The 21100-nt window shown below is 50.0% G+C and overlaps 1 protein-coding gene across 1 annotated transcript in view; it reads left to right on the top strand.

Annotated features, from left to right (window-relative positions):
* The window catches only part of PDE10A (phosphodiesterase 10A), a 595277-nt gene that overhangs the window by 254890 nt on the left and 319287 nt on the right, over nt 1-21100 (top strand). The window contains exon 2 of the mRNA XM_049654571.1: nt 8434-8568. Within this exon, the coding sequence (XP_049510528.1) occupies nt 8520-8568 (49 nt within the window). The 5' untranslated portion in view covers nt 8434-8519. The remainder of the gene's footprint in view (nt 1-8433; nt 8569-21100) is intronic.

Here is a 21100-nt window from a genome sequence, read left to right as displayed (position 1 = left end):
GCCTGTGGCCTATGCTGCAGAACGTGAATGGTCCTGCTTCTGGAACGGCTTACATAATTCATGGCGTGCGTTTCTCAGCGAAATGAAGTTCTTTTTTTTTCTTTCTTCAGCATCTCACAGAGAGCTTTTATTATTTGAGTAAAATTCATAGACTGACCTCCAAGGGAAAAAGAAAGAAATAATCAAACCTTTATTTGATTCCTTGGCCGTTCCCACACCCTCAAAAATTGGCTTGAAAGTGTTTAAGTAACCAATTGGAGGCAGCTAATCAGAACCAGCCTTTGTTTTGTCGACAGAGCTCAAAACGAGATAGTTAAAATTCATGTCCTACCTGACTGCTCTGGAAAAGGCTAAGGGTTATTCGTCTCCCCGCTGTTTTTAAAGGATGGAATTTAAAGTACAGGATTGTCAGCAACGGCAGCAAAATGTGCTCTCCTTTGATCCTTGCGGGTTTCAGAATTCACGCTGCCCCACAGGGGCTCCTGAGCCGGCCAGACAGGAGCTGGGATCCCCGGGTACTGCTTGCTGCCTCTGCCATCCTGAGCAAGGGGCAAGTCCCTCCAACTGGGCGTGAGTGAGTGGGCTTTGAAGTGAAAAACGACAATGAATCCGGACTATTTTGGTAGGATGGGTCATGTTTTAAATGTAAAGGACTCAGAGATCTTTGTGCGCCCGGTGGCAAGCACCCTGTCGTGCACTGAGCCAACAGGGAGAGAGAGCACATAAGGGCAGAAGTGGGCACAGGAGAGACAGGAAGTAATCGGGGATCAGCGGGAGTAGATCTCAGAATTGTAACTGGACCCGGGTCAGAGTTCCACGGCCTGGCCTCAGCGGGGGACGCTCCCCTCCTCTGAGCCACCGCTGGCCGCCGCGGGACCGTGGCTCGCACCGCCGCCTTTGAAGTTGTTACCTGTGTGTTGGTCTCGTGCCCCAACTGGACTGGGGGTAACCAGAGGTCTGGGGTGTGAGGGCTAATCGTTTGCTTTATTCTCGAAAGCAGAGGGTGTGTTCTCTCATCAGTGTGTTCACATTTGGGTTGTATCGAATCAAGAGGAATTACGTTGAATTCAAACAAAAATGCGCCTGGGGGGCTCAGCTGGTTAAGCGTCCAACGTCGGCTCAGGTCATGATCTCAGGGTCTGTGAGTTCGAGCCCCGCGTCCGGCTCTGTGCCGATGGCTCGGAGCCCGGAGTCTGCTTCAGATTCTGTGTCTCCCTCTCTCTCTGCCCCTTCCCTGCTCACTCTCTGTCTCTGTCTCCCAAAAAAAAGCGAATACACGTTAAAAAAATTTTTTTTTCGATGTAGTTCAAATTAAGCTTCTGGGTGCAAAATACATATTTGTTTATTTTGGAACGAGTTTTATGGCAGGATTCGTAAGATGAGTAGACTGTGCCTCGGTACCTGCAAAGGTATAGCATGCTGTTCGCTCTGGGTTTTCAAGGCGCTCGGTAGAACTTTGCATATACCAGACTTCACAAGGATCTTACCTCGCCTGGCATTTTTCTGGAATGAATGCGAGTTAACATTAATGATAGTGTCAGAGGTACAAGCGAATGCAGCGGGATTAGGTGAAAGGGAACCACCTTCTGCTTTCCACAGATAATGGTGAATACAGCAAAGAAAACCCATCTTATGTCCTTTTTGTGACAACACCGGATGTGCCTTGGGACTAGATTTCCATGAAATTTATATAGTGTCACGATGAGATTCATCGGGTGGAATGAGCTGACATCATCATGTAAATCATTCTGGGCCGCTTGAAAAACTGGGGACAAATGCATTTGCTTAAACATGCAAATTTGTAGTTCCGTGCTCATGGAAGAAATGACTTTGGAGTCCCTAGGTTTAGAAGATAGTTGAAACGTCCTGAAACGTGTAACTTCAGCATCGGCGATATACGGCTCGATGTGGCGAGACTGTAGCAAGGAATTCTCAGAGGAAATTTTTAGTAGCTTTGGGAGTTTTCTGAGGCACTTAGATTCCCTTAATCTATATACTGGCATCTTTTTTATAGGCTGTCTTCACCTCGTCATTTAAAATATAATCAGTGAGTGCGTTAAAAAGAAGAGAGCAGAGCTGTCCGAGACAATGTGTGCCGATGGGTCTGGAACAGCCGGAAAGGCTTCCTCCTGGGTGCAGGGGCACAGAGAGCCGCTCTCAGCCGTGAGTGAGTGTCACAGGGGCGGTCAGTGAATATCCTGTTCTGTTTACTCTTCCTACAAAGGAGCTGTTTACCAGAAAAAGCATCTGGATCGTATTGCTTTTTAATTCATTGTGGACCAGTCAGAGGCTCTTAGAACACGGACAGGAAATAAGAGTGACAAAAGTCCCTCTCTCTCCCGGCAGTTGGGCCGTTTAAGCCTACCATTCTTCTCAGGAGGGTCTCCTGGGTCTTCGTTCAGACCCCAAGTGTCATTTACCTTGAAGCAAATAAAAAGCAATGCAGTGTTTTCAAGTGAAGGAGGAGTGACTGGATGGGGGATGAAATCGTTCCGCACCGAACACCCAAATCAAATATTTTTGAAGTGTACTTTCCTGGCTACAGGTTCAAGGGAAGTGATGAGAGGCAGTAAGTCCTAAACACTTCACACAGGGAGCTGGTCTCAGTCAGAGCGGGGAGACCCTCCAACCTGCCCTCCTGTCCCACCCCACAGGGGCCTCGTTCCACTCCTCCTAGGGCGTCCTGTCCCACCCCACAGGGGCCTCGTTCCACTCCTCCTAGGGCGTCCTGTCCCACCCCACAGGGGCCTCGTTCCACTCCTCCTAGGGCGAGGCTGTGCATTTGGTCCCTGAATGGCCTAACTGGAATTAGAAAGTCCTTCTTTCTATCCGGCCGACCAGTCTCCGCTTAACATTTTTTAAACAGTTTCCTTTGAAAAAAATCTGATAAATTACTGTTTTGTATAACGTTCTTAAATTCTGAGACTGTTTACGGGCAACCGTACATAAGGCCCATGTGATTTCTTTGCCGTTTTCAAGTTTCTGCGTGAACACAGTCAGGGACCTCCTTAGACCTGGGGTCTGAGAACAGTCCTGCGGAAGTGGCCCGGCCAGAGCGCATGGAGGTCCGGACTGTCTTCCGGTTCCTGGGAATGGATTTGCATTTCATTCACCCATGGCGGTGCCTTACCTCTCGGCAATCACATCAAATCATTGGTTCAATGAGCTAAAAACTACCCAAAATGCCTCGCCAGGCCTTCCTTCAAGAGGATGACTGTTTCCCCAGGTCGGGCAACTCCCGTGTTATCTAAGGGCGTTTCTCAGAGTGTTAGATACATTGGTGTTGATTTCAGCCATTGTGTATTATTTATTATTATATTCACATTCAAACCAGAAGTTGAGAAATAACTCACAGGACATTCATGATGCGAGGCTTGATTTTAGGAGAATTTCAGATAGGGGTGGTTTTTTGTCCCATTTTTTATTCCTTTTTGTTTCTTTACACTGTTTAAATACTTTTTAGAGCAGGGCTGGCTACTGTGTGATTTCCAGTTGTCTCTGGTAAGCTGCCCTTGGTAAAGTGGTAAGTGGGCTGAAATGCACCCCATTCTGCCCTGTGCTGGCCTGGGGCTGCTCTGTGCCAAAGGGGCACCTTTGCATACACACACTGGGGATTGTATAAGCTGGTGGTGACCCTGAACGCGACCACACTGGAATTCTGAGAATTATAGGTAAGTCAAAAAATCACCCCAAACTGTATATACTACCATTAAAAAAAAATTTTTTTTAATTTTTATTTTTGAGAGAGACAGAGACAGAGCGCAAGCAGGGGAGGAACAGACAGAGAGGGAGACCCAGAATCCGAAGGGGGCTCTGGGCTCCGAGCTGTCAGCACAGAGCCCGACACGGGGCTTGAACTCATGAACCATGAGACCATGACCTGAGCCGAAGTCGGATGCTTAACCGACTGAGCCACCCGGGCGCCCCTGTATACTATCATTTTTTAGAAATCAAACAAAACTTGGGTGCCTGGGTGGCTCAGCTGGTTAAGCATCCAACTTCAGCCCAGGTCATGATCTCGCAGGCAGTGAGTTCAAGCCCCACATCGAGCTCCACGCTGTGTGGAGCGTGCTAGGATTCTCTTTCCCTCTCTCTCTGTACCCCTCCACTTGCACATGCTCTCTCTCTCTCTGTCTCTCTCTCTCTCAAAATAAACAGATAAACTTACAAGAAAAAAGGAAGGAGATTTTGACACATGCTATAACATGGATGAAGCTTGGACGTTTTGTAAAGTGAGATAAGCCAGTCATAAAAGGACAATGGGGTGTTGCGTGATTCCATTTATATGACATTCCTACAGTCAGACTTGTAGAAACAGAAAGCAGAATGGTGGTTTCCACAGGCCGGTGGAGAACATGGGGGGTCAGGGGTTAATGGGCACAGGGGTTCGGGGTGAGAAGACACAGCATGTCGGAGATGGACGGTGGTGATGTTCACACAACCGTGCGAATGCACTTCCTGCCACAGAGCCGAGCCCTTTAACGTGGTTGAAATGGTAAATGTCGTGTCATATACATTTGTCACAGTTTTTTTTTTTTTTTAATTTTAAATGAGCAATAGTCATTGAAAAGACTTTGGGGGCGCCTGGGTGGCTCAGTGGGTTAAGGGTCCGACTCTTGATTTCGGCTCAGGTCACGATCTCGGGGTTCCTGAGTTCAAGCCCTGCATTGGGCTCTGTGCTGACAGTGTGGAGCCTGCTTGGGATTCTCTCTCTCCCTCTCTTTCTCTGCCCACCCCACTCACGCTCTCATGGTCTCTCTCTTAAAATAAATAAATAAACGTAAAAAAAAAAAGACTTTGGTCTACAGATAGCTCTTTTCACTGAGACGTTGAAAACCAGCTTGAGTGCCTGCCCTCTCTTTTCTTCAGGACAGAATTCTCTGGTCTTTGCCCATCTCTTTGTTTTTCCTACCTTGTTCTCAAGCCTGATCCTCTGAAACCTGCCTGTAACAGACTCTGGCACTGCTCTCACCTTCCTCCCACAAGGTCAGGTGCTTCCCCCAACCTCAGCACCCGAGTCCCTGGGCGTCCAGGGGGCCGGGCCTCACCCGGAAGCCCCCTCCCCACCTTGCCCTGCAACACACAAGAGCAGATTCAAACAGTAAAAGAGAAGGAAGGAGCCCGCTGTATAAAGGCATCATGCTGTGAATTTCACACACCAAATCAGTTGCAAGTAACCTGTGAATTTCACAGCTGTGCAAACTTACAACCCGGGCCTCAAAGGTCAGAGGGACTCCCCGACTCGACTGGACTGGTGGTTGGTGTCGGTCCGGGCGGGGACAGGCAGGACCTTCACCTGCGCTTCCTGAGTCTGGATGAGAGAATGACTCAGTGGTCTTTCTGTGAGACTTCCGTTCTCATTGTTTGTTCTCAGCGTGTGTTGGCTGCCGTGCGGCCCAGGCTCTAAGGGGGAGGACGTCCGCGGTAAATGAGCCTGCATTTAATGTCACAGTCAATCCCAGTCGCTTTGCACAGAAGAAAGGGAAATCTACCTGCTCTCGTGGAATAGAATAAGGCCCCGGGAGAGAGCAATTTGCAGCAGTAACTGCGAAGCCACAGGAGAAGCCCTTAGGTGCCTGGGCTGAGCTCCAAACCTTCCCGAACACCGAACACCGTGCACGGCAGCCGGCAGCCTGGAGGAAGGAGCCTCCCCAGCGCCTTAGGGGATTTCCTCATCCCCACGTCCTGTCAGGCAGGTTTATACTGCGTCTTGCGTCCTGGGCCTTCGTGCATCTGGCTGGCCTTCTAGGCCACCTAACCTCTCCCACGCTGAAAGAGGCTCGGCGTGTGCTATGTGTGTGAGCGTCGTCTCCACCTCCCCTCGCTCCCCTGCTTCTCCCTTCCGTACTCACGGAATCTGTTCCTTTCCTGCAGGCTCCTTCTCCTTCAGGGAAACTTGCCCTTTTCGGTGGCCCCGAAACACAACATTCCTGGAATCCGCTGAATGGTTGATTTGGGGGGAGGAAATGTCTCGATGCAACATTGGCTCAAATTTAGGCGATGCTCCTCGGACGCTCCTGGCGCTCCCGTTGTCCGATGTTGCGTATGGCTCCAGGGTGAATGTTTTTGATCTTATTTAAAAAATTTTACATCGTGATTTTCATCCTGATAAAAATCGGGTCGCTTGTCTCGAAAACTTTTATAATTTGTATGTCCCTAAACCTCACCAGTTTGGGGTGTGAATAGGGCACAGTACATGAACCCCACGTGAGGGTCAGCGGCCCCCAGCCCCCACCGAGGGCTCACCGAGGGGCCGCCTGGCTCCAGTTCTGGCTCAGCATCCTGTCCTGGCTGCCAGCCCCGTCCGCCAGGAGCCCAGCGCTCTCCTGCGGCCGTCCTGCTTGGGGGCTCCCTTCCGGGGTCTGTCTGTCCCTCACAGCCGTGCAGCATTCTGGAGGTCCCCTCCCGGGACCTTCTTCTCGACAAGTTGCTGCCTGGGGGAGTCAACCTGAGCCCAGAGCGACACCTCTTGTGCTCACCCACCCACACGCACACCCCTTGTGTGCCCCTGCGGTGAGATCGGTTCACACACCCATCACTTTTATGTCGAACGGTAACTGCCCCCAGCCTTACATGCTGGGCGGCCTCCAGTCTCACAGCAGACTCCCACTTCATTGGTGGGCCACTTCATGGATTTCTCTCCAGGGCTGCAAAGGTCCCCTTGGCCGTTTGATTCCTCTTTCCCCTAGTCTGACAACAGGCCCCTAAACGCCTGAAATCCGATACCTGGACACATTCCGGCTGCGTGGGTGAAAGTAGGGCTGTATCCCTCCCCCCCACTGCCCCCCCTGCCTGGGATTTCATGGTGAGCGACACCTCCCACTGACCTTTAATTCATCTTACCTGCACTTGTCACGGTTGAATTTGACCGCGATCTATTCTTATTTCAGGAAGAAAGTCTGGCCCTGGTGGTCGAGACCCAGATACTGTCAGAGCATACGGCAGTCTGAAGGACGCACGGGAGATCTGACACGGAGGACGGGGGGGGGGGGGGGGCGGGGGGCTCAGGAGAGGCCAGCCTGGGCCTGCCCGCGCCCCCGGGGCTCCCCCCACCTCCAGCAGCCCGGGCCTCCTGGTTTCTGGGTTTCCATCCCACAAGCTCCGGGCAGACGGGGTGGCCTGAATAGGAAACAGCCCTGTCTGACCACTTGGATCCTCCTTGACTCCGTGAGGCAGGCGAGGGAGGCGGGTGGTCCCATGCTGGGTGGGGAGGGTGGAAACTGAGACTGAGACACAGGACATCCGACCGCGGTCTTTGCTCCGTTTCGTGTTTTCATTTCCACGCAAGCGTCATGACTAAATGTCGTGCTGATAATGGTTTCAGAGGTGTCTGCACCGGCCAGAAGCTGTCCACGTGCTGTGGTTCTGGTTCTGTGTCAGTTATACCATCGTAAAGCTGGTTTTCATGGTCTTATGGGGCGTCGCAATGCAAAATGTTTATTACGTCTCCAAAGTCTTCGTCCCGCCAGTAAAGCATTCTGACATCTGTACGTGGGACTTAGCAGTGACTTACCGTTGACTGTCCTACGATTGTTCACTTCCGACCTCTGCGTCCTCGTCTGGCTCCTGCCAGTTGTGCGTGAAAGGTAAGGACGGTGACAGAGGCTCACAGACACGAGCCACAGCTACAGCCCCACAAATACACATGTTGGGGAGGGTCCTTCCCGCGCCTCTCTCGGCACTGCTGTTGGGGGCCCCGGGATGATGGGATGGAACATTTAGAAGCTCCAGTGTTTGCCAAAGTTCTGGTGGTGTTTGCTTCGATGATCTCGTCTCCAGGCCTCGCCTCTGTCTCCCTCTGTCCCCTCCCGACTCCTTGCCTGTGCCCCGGTGCTCCTCCCCCGGCTCTTCTGCCCTGTGTTCAGTGGTCCCCAGCCTCATCGTCCTCCTTAATGAGAGCAAGCTTCTATGACCTTCGTGAAAAAGGGCTGGCTAAGCGCCCCCTCTCCCCGTCACACATTTCTGAATTAAACCCATAAAATCTCCGAAGATGCTGTCTCCTGGTCGCTGCTATACAACTTCAGCACGCTGTGGTTTCTCCCTATGGGAGCACGTGCGCTCTTGCTTTACGGCAAATAACTCGGAAGACGCCACGGAGACGAGCATTGCTTGCGTGAACTCGCATCGTGGATGGCCCGGGCTCCGGGTCTGCCAGGAAGGTGCGGTTTCCCAGAATCTGCTGCCAGGGGCACTCCTGAGTTGCTCCTTCCTGGTTTTACCGTGAGGCCGGTCCCCTGGGGGTACGGATCCAGGAAAGTGTTTCTCAGACCCTGTTAGCCAGGACGGCACTCACTTAAGGCCTGGCCACACCACGCCCATCTCCCAGACGGACGGTCCGAGACTGGAGACTTCCAGGAGGAGCCCTGCTCCTGATGAAAACGGTCCGTGTCAGGGGCAGTCGACATTAATATCTTGTCCCGTTGTCCCTTCCAGCCAGCTGTCTTCCCTTCACACTGAGGAGTGGGAGCAAAGGACCGACTTTGCCGACTCTGAGGAGCAGTGTGGACACCTGGGCGCAGATGGGCGATGACCCAGCGGAAGGCAGCTTGGAGCCCTGCAAGGCAACAGGTACAGAGAGCCCCCGGGACCCTTCTTGCCCTTCGCCTTGGTGTTCTCTCCGAGGAGAGACCCTGAGTGGGGGTCTCATGGGCGGAGAACCCGAGAAAGCTGTCCATGATTGGGAAAGATATGGGACTTCTCGATGTTCAGGACGAGCAGGCTTACGAGAGATTTCCAAAACACCTGGGTGGCTTTTTCCTCTTTTACAACTGTTCTTGCATTTTTGAGGATTTCCTTGCCCGCTAAACTTTGCTTTTTATCTCTCTTATATTTTGAAGTTAAGTCAGGCACCTTCTTGATTAATCCCACTGCCGAACTAGTCCTTTAATATTGCAGCGAAGAGTGACGTCCTCAATCACTATCAAACAAGGGTATTTTCAGCACAAAAACCATTTACGTTACTTTCATCTGATGGCTTTTATGGTGAAACGAAATACCCGACAACAGAGTTCTTAATTGACCGGAAATGTTTCATGAAACGGGACTATTAGAACCTCGGAGGCAAAGCTCCTAAAATACAAAACAAATGTGCCTTTCTCCGGCTCTGATGTAGAGAAGGTGGTGACCATTCTGAAAAGCGATCCGTTTGTATGTTTAGGCATGTTTATAAGAGGGCACGCTTATAAGTTCTTGGCTGTCTTCTTTTGTATATTTATAAAAACCAGAAGAGCTTTGCATAGGGCCAGCAGAGAACTCCATTTAGCTCTGAGTGTGGCTCCAGGGGCAATGTCCATTCATTCTTGTGGAAATATTCTGTAGCCCCCTCCGGGTGCAAGTTTGATCCTTGGTCCTGGGAATCCAGTTAGGACCAGATGTGGGCCCTGTGTCCACGGGCTCACATTCTAGTTGGAGGACAGAAGGTAAGTCAGCAAATGTTGTAGTTTCCGGGAGTGAAGAGAGTGAAGCAGGGTGAGGAAAGAGTGTGGGACTCAAGGCCCAGCTGGATCTGGAACAGTTGTGACGACCTCTGCTCTCCCAGGAGGACCTGGAGGAAGAGCGTTCCGGGCCGGCTGGTGAGTGTGGAGGCAGGTGTGAGTCGGTGAGTTCAAGGCAGGGCAGCACGGCGGGCAGGGCAGCACGGGGGAGGGGAGGGCATAGGTTCAGAAAAGAGCGAGATCGGAGCGTCCCTGGAGGCCCCCGGTTGTGGTCTCCACGTGTTGGGAAAGCATGAGAAAGTTTGAAGCAGAAGAGCGACGTGATTCGGTTTGAAATTTGGAAGATGGCTTGGTCTTACCTGAAGGGTGCTCAGGACAGCGGGCGGGAAAGCAGAGATGGAAGACAGAGAAATGGCACGGCCTTGGCTTGGGCAGGGTGACCATGTGAGAACGGGGATTTTGAAGACACCCTTGACTTGACGAGCCTGGCTGGTAGATCGGAGGGAGGTACGAGGAGAGAGAGAGAAGGGATATTCCTGGTGAACCGTTGTCTTTTGCCTTGGTTTTCTGCCCTGGGTCCCTTCGTCCTGATGGGCGGGGCAGGACAGATACAGGGCAGGGGAGAAACGGGGCTCTGTTTTGGACGTGCTGGGAGGGAGGAGCCTTTCCGACGTCCCCAAGCTGCCGAGCGGACAGTGGAAGGTGAGGTTAGGGAGCACTGCCAGTGAACCCCTGAGAAATGGGCCGAGAGCAGGAGGGAGACGGGGGGTAAGGTGGCCCCCAAACCGAGAGGCGGAAGCATTTCGAGGCGAAAGCAAACGACTGGCAGATGCACAGGAGAACTGGTAGCAGGACTTGGGGGTGTGGATCCCACATAGACCGGTGACCTTGACAAGACCTTCAGTGCAGGGAGAGCCTGAGAGGCCCCAGGGCAGAAGGGGAGGAGGAGGGGAGGCAGGAAACGTCCAGGAGCTTCATTTTAAAGAACAAAGGGGGCGCCTGGGGGCTCAGGATCCTTTTGATTTAGGCTCAGGTCATGATCTCACGGTTCCTGGGTTCAAGCCCCGAGACGGGCTCTGTGCTGACAGTATGGAGAACGCTTGGGATTCTCTCTCTCTCTCTCTCTCTCTTAAAATAAATAAATAAACATTAAAAAGTAAAATAAAGAACCAAGAAGTGGGTGATAGCCGACAGGGGAGGGGGACGTCCAGTGGTTTGGTGTTTGTGTTTTAATATGGGGCGGGGGCAGACGGGCCGAACCTCACCAGCAGCAAATGTCTTACAACCAGGGGGAGATTTTCTCCTCCCTGCGGGAGGATCAAGAACAAAATCGGCATGTTTCCGTTCAGCCTTGATCAGAGGCAAAGGCTGCTCATCCCTCCCGGGGCAGGTGCCTTAAACGGAGAAAGACCCCGGGAAGCTACCACTGTGAGCAGCACGCACACCCACAAAATTCAGTTCCGGTGTCAAATTAGTTCTTACACGCTGACATTGCTGGGTAGCCATTTGCCCCGTGTGACTGTTGTTACTTAAGTTCATTAAAATTCAGTGAAATTAAAACATGTTCTGTCTCACTCGCACCGCCACATCTCAGGGGCTCAGTAGTCGCGTGCGGTGAGTGGCTAGTTGTGGGAGAGCAGAGAAGCAGATGATTTGCACTGTCACCTTCTGTGGGGTGGCACTGCTCTGCATCCGGAGGGAAAGGGTATTTTTTAAAGTAAGTTTACTGGTTTATTTTGAGACAGAGCATGCAAGCAGGGGAGGGGCAGAGAGAGAGAGAGAGAGAGAGAGAGAGAGAGAGAGAATCCCAAGCAGGCACCGCACTGTCAGCCCAGAGCCTGACACGGGCTTGATCCCATGAACTTGACATCATGATCTGAGCCGAAATCGAGAGTCAGATGGTTACCTGCCAGAGCCATCCAGGCGCCCTGAAAGACTTAACTAAATTCTAAATCACTTGCTCTGATAGGGATAGCCTTAGGGTTAAGTGTAAGACGAATGTTTCATTCTATAAAAACACTTTTGAAAAATCCACGTTTCCTTGAATGAAACCGTGTAAAACTGTTATTCACAAGTCTTTTTCTCCTTAAAGTCTAGATGGTAAATGAAGATAGGAGTTTAATGTCTCCTAATACTTGTTCCTAAAGGATCCTTTCGTTAGGTAATGAGAACTAATTAGCCTCCAAGGTTTCCCTTTTCCTCTTGGCTGCCAGGAATCTCCTAGCAAGATGTATTGATTTAATTATACTTGGACATTATAATGAGGAGGAATGTTAACACTAAGGCCAAAGTGAATCATTAGGGATCGAGGCAGGATGGAAACGGGAAGGGACGGTGACTTTGACTCTGGTCCAATCCCTACATTTAGTTGTAGATCAATCATTCTGCGTAACATCAGGCTTCTACCTTAAGTACTTATTAGAATGCTAATTTATTGACTTGTAATGGCAAGAAGTTCCATCTAGTAATGCTCCTGCCCAGGACCCATGGAAAACTCTTTCCTGCTATCGAGACATCTGAGATGCCAACACAGTCATCAGACGTTTGCTTAGGGAACACACAATTAAGGCAAAGGGGAAGAACCGTCTTGAAGGGTGTTTCGTCCAGACCACAGCTCACATCCTTGAGATACCCTTGCTGCCCGGTTGAGGATGTGTTTCTGGTGATAGAACTGCTTTTGCTTCTCAGACTTCATCTTTTCCCCTCGCTGCAGAGCCACACATCCCTAAAATGTGCTTTTCTGAAACCACGGCACCTTGTCTGCCCTGCCTCCGAATTTTCCTGGGATGTGTTTCCATCACTGATGTTATTAGAGTTCTGTTATTAGAGTTCAGGAGGCTGGCCGCCCCCTCGGGGGACAAACATTTCCTTTTACCTCCAAGTTCTTGGAAAGGCGAGGCTCTGTCCTCTCTTCCTCCTCTCTTGTCACACCTGTGTTATCCTAAGCAATCTCAGTCTGAACCCAAGGAAGTAAAATTTGCAATGTTTAAATGAAGCCGTCCTCCTTTAGCAAATGATTGCTTTAGTTATTATATTAATAGTGCATAGGCATTGGCTATGTTTTTGAAGTTATGGAATTCTTTTTAAAAAATAGACTTCATATCTTACCTTTCATCAAAATCATCTGTTTCCTAAATGGTAATAACCTCTATACTTCGGAAGGATTACAACCAGAAGCTGTATATGACTACTTTTGTAGCTAAAGGCCCAGTGACTGTTATATTTGGCACAATTATGTTCCATCCCATGTTTGAACAGTCCCCCAAATTCACGGAAATGTCTTACCACCCCAAGGAGTCTTTTCTGAGGACCTGGGCTGCATTTGGGTCATGCTAAGGTGCTATGGGGAAACTTAACGAAGCCTAAAACAACATCCCTCGTGTAAAAGGGTTTGTCTCCGAGACCTTCAAGAGACTCCCCGAATCCTGTCCCAATGGCACCGTCTTGGGGGCCAGGGGTGGGCGCCTGGGACCTGGTGGGTGGCCGGTGGCTCAGGCACCCTCATGTGGTGAGAGAACCGTGCTGTGAAACGGGTAGTGCTGGGCGCTGGGGTTGCAGGGGAGAGAACCACCTTGAGATGGAGGTTTGCCTTTTGAGACCTGGCACCGAGGGCAGTGGGGTCTGCAGTGAAAAGGGGATGCCCTTTAAAAGGAGAGGATTTAGGGGCACCTGGATGGTTCAGCCATTAAGCGTCCGACTTCAGTTCAGGTCATGATCTCGCGGTTCATGAGTTCGAGCCCTCCATTGGGCTCGCGGTTTGTGAGTCGAGCCCCGCATCGGGCTCTGTGCTGACAGCTCGGAGCCCGGAGCCTGCTTCGGATTCTGTGTGTCCGTCTCCCTCTCCCCTTCCCCTGCTCATGCTCTGTCTCTCAAAACAAATAAACATTTAAAATATTAAAAAAAAAAAAAAAAAAAAGAAGGAGAGGATTTCGAGGGCAGAGACAGAATCGGGTTGACCCGGAGACCGAGGGAACCGCGGATGCTCACGGCAGTTGTGTAGGTGGCTATCGACCTCCAGTGACAGGTGATGGGGCTCATTTGTCGTATTTCTCTTCAGGGTGTCGCTTTGTCTTCCTTGACCTAAAGCGTGGGATGATCAAGCCCAGAGCCGGAAAGATGTTTTCGTTCATCTGCTTGGTGTTGCATCTCTTTGTATGTGTATTTGATCTCTGGCTCTTTTCAGAGAGACAGAAAACGAAGGGCATTTCCTGTTCTGTGACACCCACTCACAAAACCTAATCAGCAGGGTTTTTGCTGTGGATCACAGCACATTGATGGATGTCCCCTCTTCAACGGTCGGCACGTTGGCGGATTTACAGGTGTGACGGTCGGGACACAAATGCCTCTCGGGGGTTTTAGTTGTGACAAATAGGGTACTTCGTGTAAACTCTGTGTGAACTCTTCTTGGAAGGGACCTCGTTCAAAGAAAGCCGCGGTGGCAGGGACGTGCCCGTCCTACTGTTTTTGCCGCCAGCTTTCCTTGAAGTTATCCTCGCCACACGCTCCCTGTTTGGACCTGATGTTGGTGATATGGGCTGGTTTACAATTGAAGCGGGTGCCCCGGCCCCCCCTTTCTTTCCTGGTCCCCACGCTGCTCCCCCTTTCTTTGGCGGGGGGGGGGGTGCAAAGCAGGTCCCTCCAAAGCCGTTGCCGTTGCGCGAGTCTGCTCGTTTGGCAGTGGGCGTCCCAGGACCGCAGCCAACAACACCCACGGCGTTTGCTGGCCCGGAGCCCGCAGACTTGAACCCGTTCCCAAACATATACGGAATTTCTCTGTTAGGGACAACATAGGGTGCTGTGTGACGCTGCCGATGCTGCGTTTACTCCCTCCTTGGTGCACGTGTGCGAATATGTTTGGGTTTATGAGAGAAAGTGCCAGAAGCTGGTTTTCCATGACTTGGCTACTCCTGCAGCAGGTGGTTCCGTCCATTCTGGACGATCTGACTTTGTGGCTTGGGAAATCACATCCTCACGACGGTGGGTCCAGCCAGCAGCCGTCCATCTTCGAGAACCCCGCGGGATTTGAACACAAGGAGAGACGGGCTGGATGGGCCCCAGTGGGCTTCTCAGCCCCCGCTCCATCCCACGGCCATCAGCGAGGGTCGGGGAGGGGGCACCAGAGGGAGTGAGAGGCAGCGGCGGGAAGGAGTGACGGTCGGGAGGTACAGAAGAGGCGGGACGGAGAAAGGGAGACGGGAGACCCCGTTTTGTTGCTTTTGGCCCAAGCCCAGGATTTACACAGCAAAGAGCGAGGTCCAGTGTGATCTTTGGAGTCAGAGGGAACTGGACAGTTTCTGAGTGTTCGAGCGGGTAATATTTCATATCTGTGTTCCCCAAAGAGATCAGATCAGCATGCATGTAGATTTAACGTCTTGTCTGCAACAACTCTTGAACTCGCTTTTGAAAGCTTTGAGCTGATGTACGATCTCTACTATGCATTGTCTTTCTTTGGAACTCATGAAGGGGAAACAGTGAATGAACAGCAAGCAAGTGGCCAAGGGCCACCTAGGCACGTGTCACCTTTGTGTTCTTATGGCTTCACCCACACGACCTTCTAATGGCTCTCAGACCTGGTGCCATGACATGCATGATTTTGTCCCTCACTACGCCTGCATGAGGCTAAGGCAACAACAACATCAGCCCAATATTGCAGCTGCAGAAGCCCCACGATGGTCCCTCTAAAGGAAGGAACACGGCCCTGTTGTCCTGGACCCCACGTAGGGTGTAAGGCAGTGTGACGGCAGAGTTAGAGTTACACTCTTCCGCTCGGGGGGTGGTGACGGTTTTGTCTGTCTGAATAACCAGAAATCATTATTTGCAAGCTTGCAAACAACCCAAGAACCTGGCCTTTGCAACACAACACAACCTTCCTTCTCCAAAGTGAGTTTGTTTTTTGTGAGTCTGTGAAACAGGTGCATTTTACTCGAAAAAGACTGCAGCTGATCCGTCCGAAGCATTTCAGGCTGCGCGGGCACGTTGAAGACCAGTGGGCTTCTAGACGTTTCTTTGGAATAAAAAAACAAGGGGTGCCAGGGTGATGCAGTCGGTTAAGCACCTACTTCCGCTCAGGTCATGATCTCATGGTTCGTGGGTTCGAGCCCCGCGTCGGACTCTGTGCTCACAGCTCGGAGCCTGGAGCCTGCTTCGGATTCAGTGTCTCCCTCTCTCTCTGCTCCTCCCCCGCTCGTGTGCGCTCTCTCTCTCTGTGTTTCAAAAATGCAATAGACATTAAAAAATTTTTTTTTTACTTAATAAAGATTCTGGCAGTGGGTGATCACCGACCTGTTTTCAGCAGTTGACCTTTCCCAGGGCGAGTCGCGCGGTCCTGGGAGTTAGATCCTTCGGAGGGAGATCAGAGGCCTTATGCTCACCTGATTGTGGTGCAGATGAGACAACGAGAGGGAGCATCGCGGGACCTGGCCCCGGACCGGCCGAGCTCCCTCACAGGACTTGGGAACCGCAGCCGTCTCCGGGGGGAACGGCTGGCTGCCAGCTCCGGTCCCCGGTGCGTGACGGACGGCCGCCTTGGTCTTGTTCTAGTTCTGTTCCTTTGAATTTTGTGACGCTTGTCAGCTTAGCACATTCGGGAGCGGGCCGCACGCTGTCGCTCTCCCCCGACGAATGAGTGGATCTTCACCGTCCGTGTCTTGACAAGCAGATTTCTGAAACGTTACAGGAAATCTCCTTCTTCTTTGCCTGGCTTGTGTGTGCGCGTAGCCCCTAGAAGGGCAGCGCTGTCCCACTTACGGGTGTGCTGGCTGGTCGGCCAGGTTTGCAGGGATGCGGCCAGCCCACGTGCCGGAGATTAGAATCCGTCCCCTCGGGTCCGCGGTGAGGTCCTTACTCAGGCGAAAAGCCCATTGACGTCAGCAAGCCGGGAACGCGGCCTGGCTTCATTGTAAGTTAAAAGTGGTCACCGTCAGGGGCGCCTGGGTGGCGCAGTCGGTTAAGCGTCCGACTTCAGCCAGGTCACGATCTCGCGGTCCATGAGTTCGAGCCCCGCGTCGGGCTCTGGGCTGATGGCTCGGAGCCTGGAGCCTGCTTCCGATTCTGTGTCTCCCTCTCTCTCTGCCCCTCCCCCGTTCATGCTCTGTCTCTCTCTGTCCCAAAAATAAATAAAAAAACGTTGAAAAAAATTAAAAAAAAAAAAAGTGGTCACCGTCAGGAGGAAGTGGAGAAAGGGCAGGGAGTTTTTAGGAAGCTACGTTTTAAAAATGTACCTGCTTTCTGCTTTCATGGCTTTCTTTGGCACTTACTTGCACACGGAGTTGATCCGCAGGCTGACTGTGCCGCGGGGCATGTTCTGAATTCACCGGAACCTGACCCTGACCCTGACCCTGAGGTAGCCCCACCCACCAGGGGCCCCGGCAGTGTTTGCCCCTTGACGGAAAGTAGGAAAATACGCTAACACAGCTGATCTGGCACCGTCCTCCTCCCCGCCCGCCCCCTTGCACCTGACCTGCGGGACCCAGGGCCAGGCTGCCCGCGGGTTCCCCGCACGGCATCTTCTTGCCAGCGTGGGAGGACCCGCTGCCTGCAGAATTTCTCTCCTGGCGTTTCTCTGGCAGTCGTTCTTCCAGATTCATCTCAAGTCCGTGAAGTCTCCCCAGAGCCCACTGCACAGGCACACACACGCAGGACGAGTAGATCATCCCCCCCCCTCCTGACACCAAGGTAGTCGCTCTCACATGTCTTGGTATTCTGCAGCTATTTATGTCTCCCCCTCTCCAGACTCTGACTTTCCTGCTGGTAGAAACCCGTCTATTGACGCCTGTCTCCCCGCTACCAGGCACGGTGTCAGAACGTGTGAGAAATTCAACACAACAGGTTTGGTAAGAATCAAAGAAAACGGCGTATCCAAGCCTAATTGGAACAGAACTGCCCAGTGGCCGGCAGAGTGCGAGGTTTAGTATTTAAATGAGTCTGAGAACGTGGGAAGAGCTGTGAGAGCGACTCAGGTCGCGGGCTGTTCGGTTCCGCCCGAGATCAGAGGACGACGGGGACACCCCTGCAGAAGGCACGGAACCGGCCGCGACTGAGGTGGACGGTCTATGTCGGTGGCGCCCCCACAGGTGGCTGTTCTGCAAGCTTCCCTGTAGTCCTAGGCGTGCACTCCCAGGCTTCTGAAGTCAGGACCTTGCTGAACAAAATACCGCTCCTTCTGTCTGCCTGGAACAGAGGGGTGCCTCATAACGATCTGTTTATTCCAATAGGCAGGGCATTCGACTGGGTCCCTCCAACCTACGGGCACAAAAGTGTTCAGCACTACCAACGGGACCTCTGTCCCTGTCCTCCTGGCTATAATATTGACAGGTGCAAGTGTCACCCCAAATAAGTCGAATACCCTACAGTCTCCCAACCACCTTGCATCAACGAATGCTTCAGACGTGTCACTTTCACTCCCTGGTATCTACCTGTCCGGTCGTCAGCATGATGATCTCATTCTCTAGCTGAGAGAAAGACTGCTTTAAATACGAACCAGTTACTTTTTCCTCAGAGGTCCTTCTAGGGGTACAAGGACACTGGTAAGTTGCATGATTTAGATGTTATTTTGAAGTCGAAGATAAGCTGATGATAAAATACTTCCTGTGATGGTAGACTTGCTAAATCTACTTGGAAGAATCGTACTTGCGATTTCATTCCAAGTACAATTGGAGGCCAAGGATGATCCTTATAAAACTAGGCATAAATAAAACTGCAGAGGATATACCACGTACTCTGCAGCAAAAGATCATTTAAATTTAAATCTAATCCTTTCCAATGCCCCATCTATATAATATATTGGGTGATAAGTGGCATTTTAATTTCTTGCCCCCAGATTTTCTTTTTTTTTCTTTTTTCTTAGAGAGAAATAGAGATCATGAGTGGGATGAGGAGGGGCAGAGAGAGAGAGAGAGAGAGAGAGAGAGAGAGAGAGAGGATCCTAAGCAGGCTCCACACTCAGCGCAGAGCCCGATGCAGGACTTCATCCCCCAATCCTGGGTTCACGACCTGAGTCAAAATCAAGACTTGGACACTCAACTGACTGAGCCACCCAGGCCCCAGACCCTAGATTTTCTTATATTCCATATGATGTGACCTCAAAAAGGTACTGTGTGTATACATATGCTGTGTATGTGCTAATGTCAGGAGCCTCTAAGTGAGGTTATATATTTTTTTTTTTAATTTTTTTTTTTTTTCAACGTTTATTTTATTTTTGGGACAGAGAGAGACAGAGCATGAACGGGGGAGGGACAGAGAGAGAGGGAGACACAGAATCGGAAACAGGCTCCAGGCTCCGAGCCATCAGCCCAGAGCCCGACGCGGGGCTCGAACTCACGGACCGTGAGATCGTGACCTGGCTGAAGTCGGATGCTTTAACCGACTGCGCCACCCAGGCGCCCCAAGGTTATATTTTTTTTAAAGCAGCTCTATTTAGGTATAATTCACCCATAGAAACACAGAGCTTCATAGGTTTGGCTGTATTCATGGGTATGTGCAATCCTCACCATGGTGGGTCTTGGAATATTTTTATTTCTTCAAAAAGAAATCTCATGCCCTTTAGCTCCATACCACATGCCCTTGCCCCCTCTCTGTCCCACATCCCTAAACAACCAGGAATCTGCTCTATAGATTTTCCCATTCTGGACTTCCATGTGAACGGGACGACATTGTGCGTGTCTTTTCTGTCTGTCATTTTTCACTGAGCACGGGTGTCAGTATTTCATTCCCTTTTATGGATGAATAATTCCCCCATTTTTGGAATGTGCCCCATTTTTTCTGTCCATCCATCAACTAAGGGACATTTGGGTTATTTCTATCTTTTGGCTATTGTGAGTAACGCTGTTACGAACAGTTGTGTACCAGTATTTGGCTTCACTGATTTCCTATATTCTCTTTCTGTTCTCCATGTTAGTAATCTCCACCCTAATCTTTGTGATTCTCTTCTTCAGGTGCAGTTGACTCTTCTTTTTCTTATGTCTTAAGGTGGAAGCTTAGGTTACTGATTTGAGACCTTCCTGCTTTATTGATCTAGGCTATAAATTTCCCTCCAAGCACCGCATTAGCTGCACCCATAAGTTTTGGTATGTTGTGTCTTTATTTTCATTCATCTGGAAGTATTTTCCAATTTCCTTTTTATTTCTTCTTTGACCCCTTGATTGTTCGGGAGTGTGTTGTTTACTTTTCTCCTATTTGTGGGTTTCCCGAATTTCTCCATGTTCTTGATTTCTGATTTCATTCCACTGTGGCCAGAGAAAATACTTTCCAGCATTTGTATTCTTTTGAACTTATTGAGGTTATTGTATGGCCTAGCAGATGGTCTATCCTGCAGAATGTTTCAAGTGCCCTTGAGGAAGACTGTAGTCTGTTGCCATTAGGTAAAGTGTTCTGTACAAATTGGTTAGATCTAGTTGGTTTATACTGTTATTCTTCTATTTCCTTGTTGATCTTCTTATTGTTCTATGCATTATTTAAATTGGGGTATTGAAGTCTTTAACTATTATTGTTAAATTTTCCCATTTCTGTCTTCAATTCTGTCAGTTTTTGTTTCGTGTATTTTAATGCTCTGTCATTAGGTACATATATCTTTGTAATTGTTACAGCTTTCTGATGGGTTGAACTTTCCATCATTATAAAATGTCCCTCTTTATCTCTAGGAACATTGTTGTTTGTTTGTTTTAAAGTCACTTTGCTATTATTACAGTCCCTTCTGCTTTCCGGTGGTTGCTGTTTGCCTGATGTATGTTTTTCAGTCTTTCACTTTAAAACTATTTGTATCTGAATCTAAAATGTGTCTTCTGTAGACAACAAATCGGTGGGTTATGTTTTGTTTTTCATGCACTCAACCTCTGCCTTTCGATTGGATTGTTTAATCTATTTACATTTAATGTGATTATTAATATAGTTGGATTTATTATAGCTTGCCATTTTCCTTTTTTGTTTTCTATATATCTCATGTCTCTTCTGTTTATCTATCTATATATATAGATATATTTTTAATTTCTCTTTTTCTATACTCTTTGACACTGAATGAATATTTTCTTTTTTTTTTTTTTTTTTTTTTAATTTTTTTTGGTGTTTATTTATTTTTGAGACAGAGAGAGACAGAGCATGAATGGGGGAGGGGCAGAGAGAGAGGGAGACACAGAATCGGAAGCAGGCTCCAGGCTCTGAGCCATCAGCCCAGAGCCTGACGCGGGGCTCGAACTCACGAACCGTGAGATCGTGACCTGAGCTGAAGTCGGACGCTCAACCGACTGAGCCACCCAGGCGCCCCTGAATGAATATTTTCTAATGTAGAGCTTTAATCTCACTGATGATGATTTTCACTCTGTTTTTGTCTTTATGATTTCAAACCTGTCGCTCTTTGTACTATATCAGGCTATGTCTCTCATTTGTGATTACAAGTAGTATTCCTTTTATATGGCGTCACTCTAGGTTGCCTGCCTTCACCTTAGGCAGTAGCCATTATTAGGGTTATTTTTTTCAGTTTTCACTTTTCATAACACTGGGAAAGGAACTAGAATTTAAAGCTTAACCTAAGTGTTCCTGCAGAGACAGAGGAGATTGATAACTAGATTCAAGGAGTCCCCTGCTTCTCCTGTGACTGCTCGACCAAAGGTGCCTTGAACAACTAGTGTTATTATTGAATAATCTCATTGGTGTTTAGGAGAGAGATGCACACT

Source organism: Panthera uncia (assembly GCF_023721935.1).
Source record: "Panthera uncia isolate 11264 chromosome B2 unlocalized genomic scaffold, Puncia_PCG_1.0 HiC_scaffold_24, whole genome shotgun sequence".
Classification (NCBI taxonomy): domain Eukaryota; kingdom Metazoa; phylum Chordata; class Mammalia; order Carnivora; family Felidae; genus Panthera; species Panthera uncia.
This window is presented reverse-complemented; position numbering and strand designations above follow the sequence as displayed.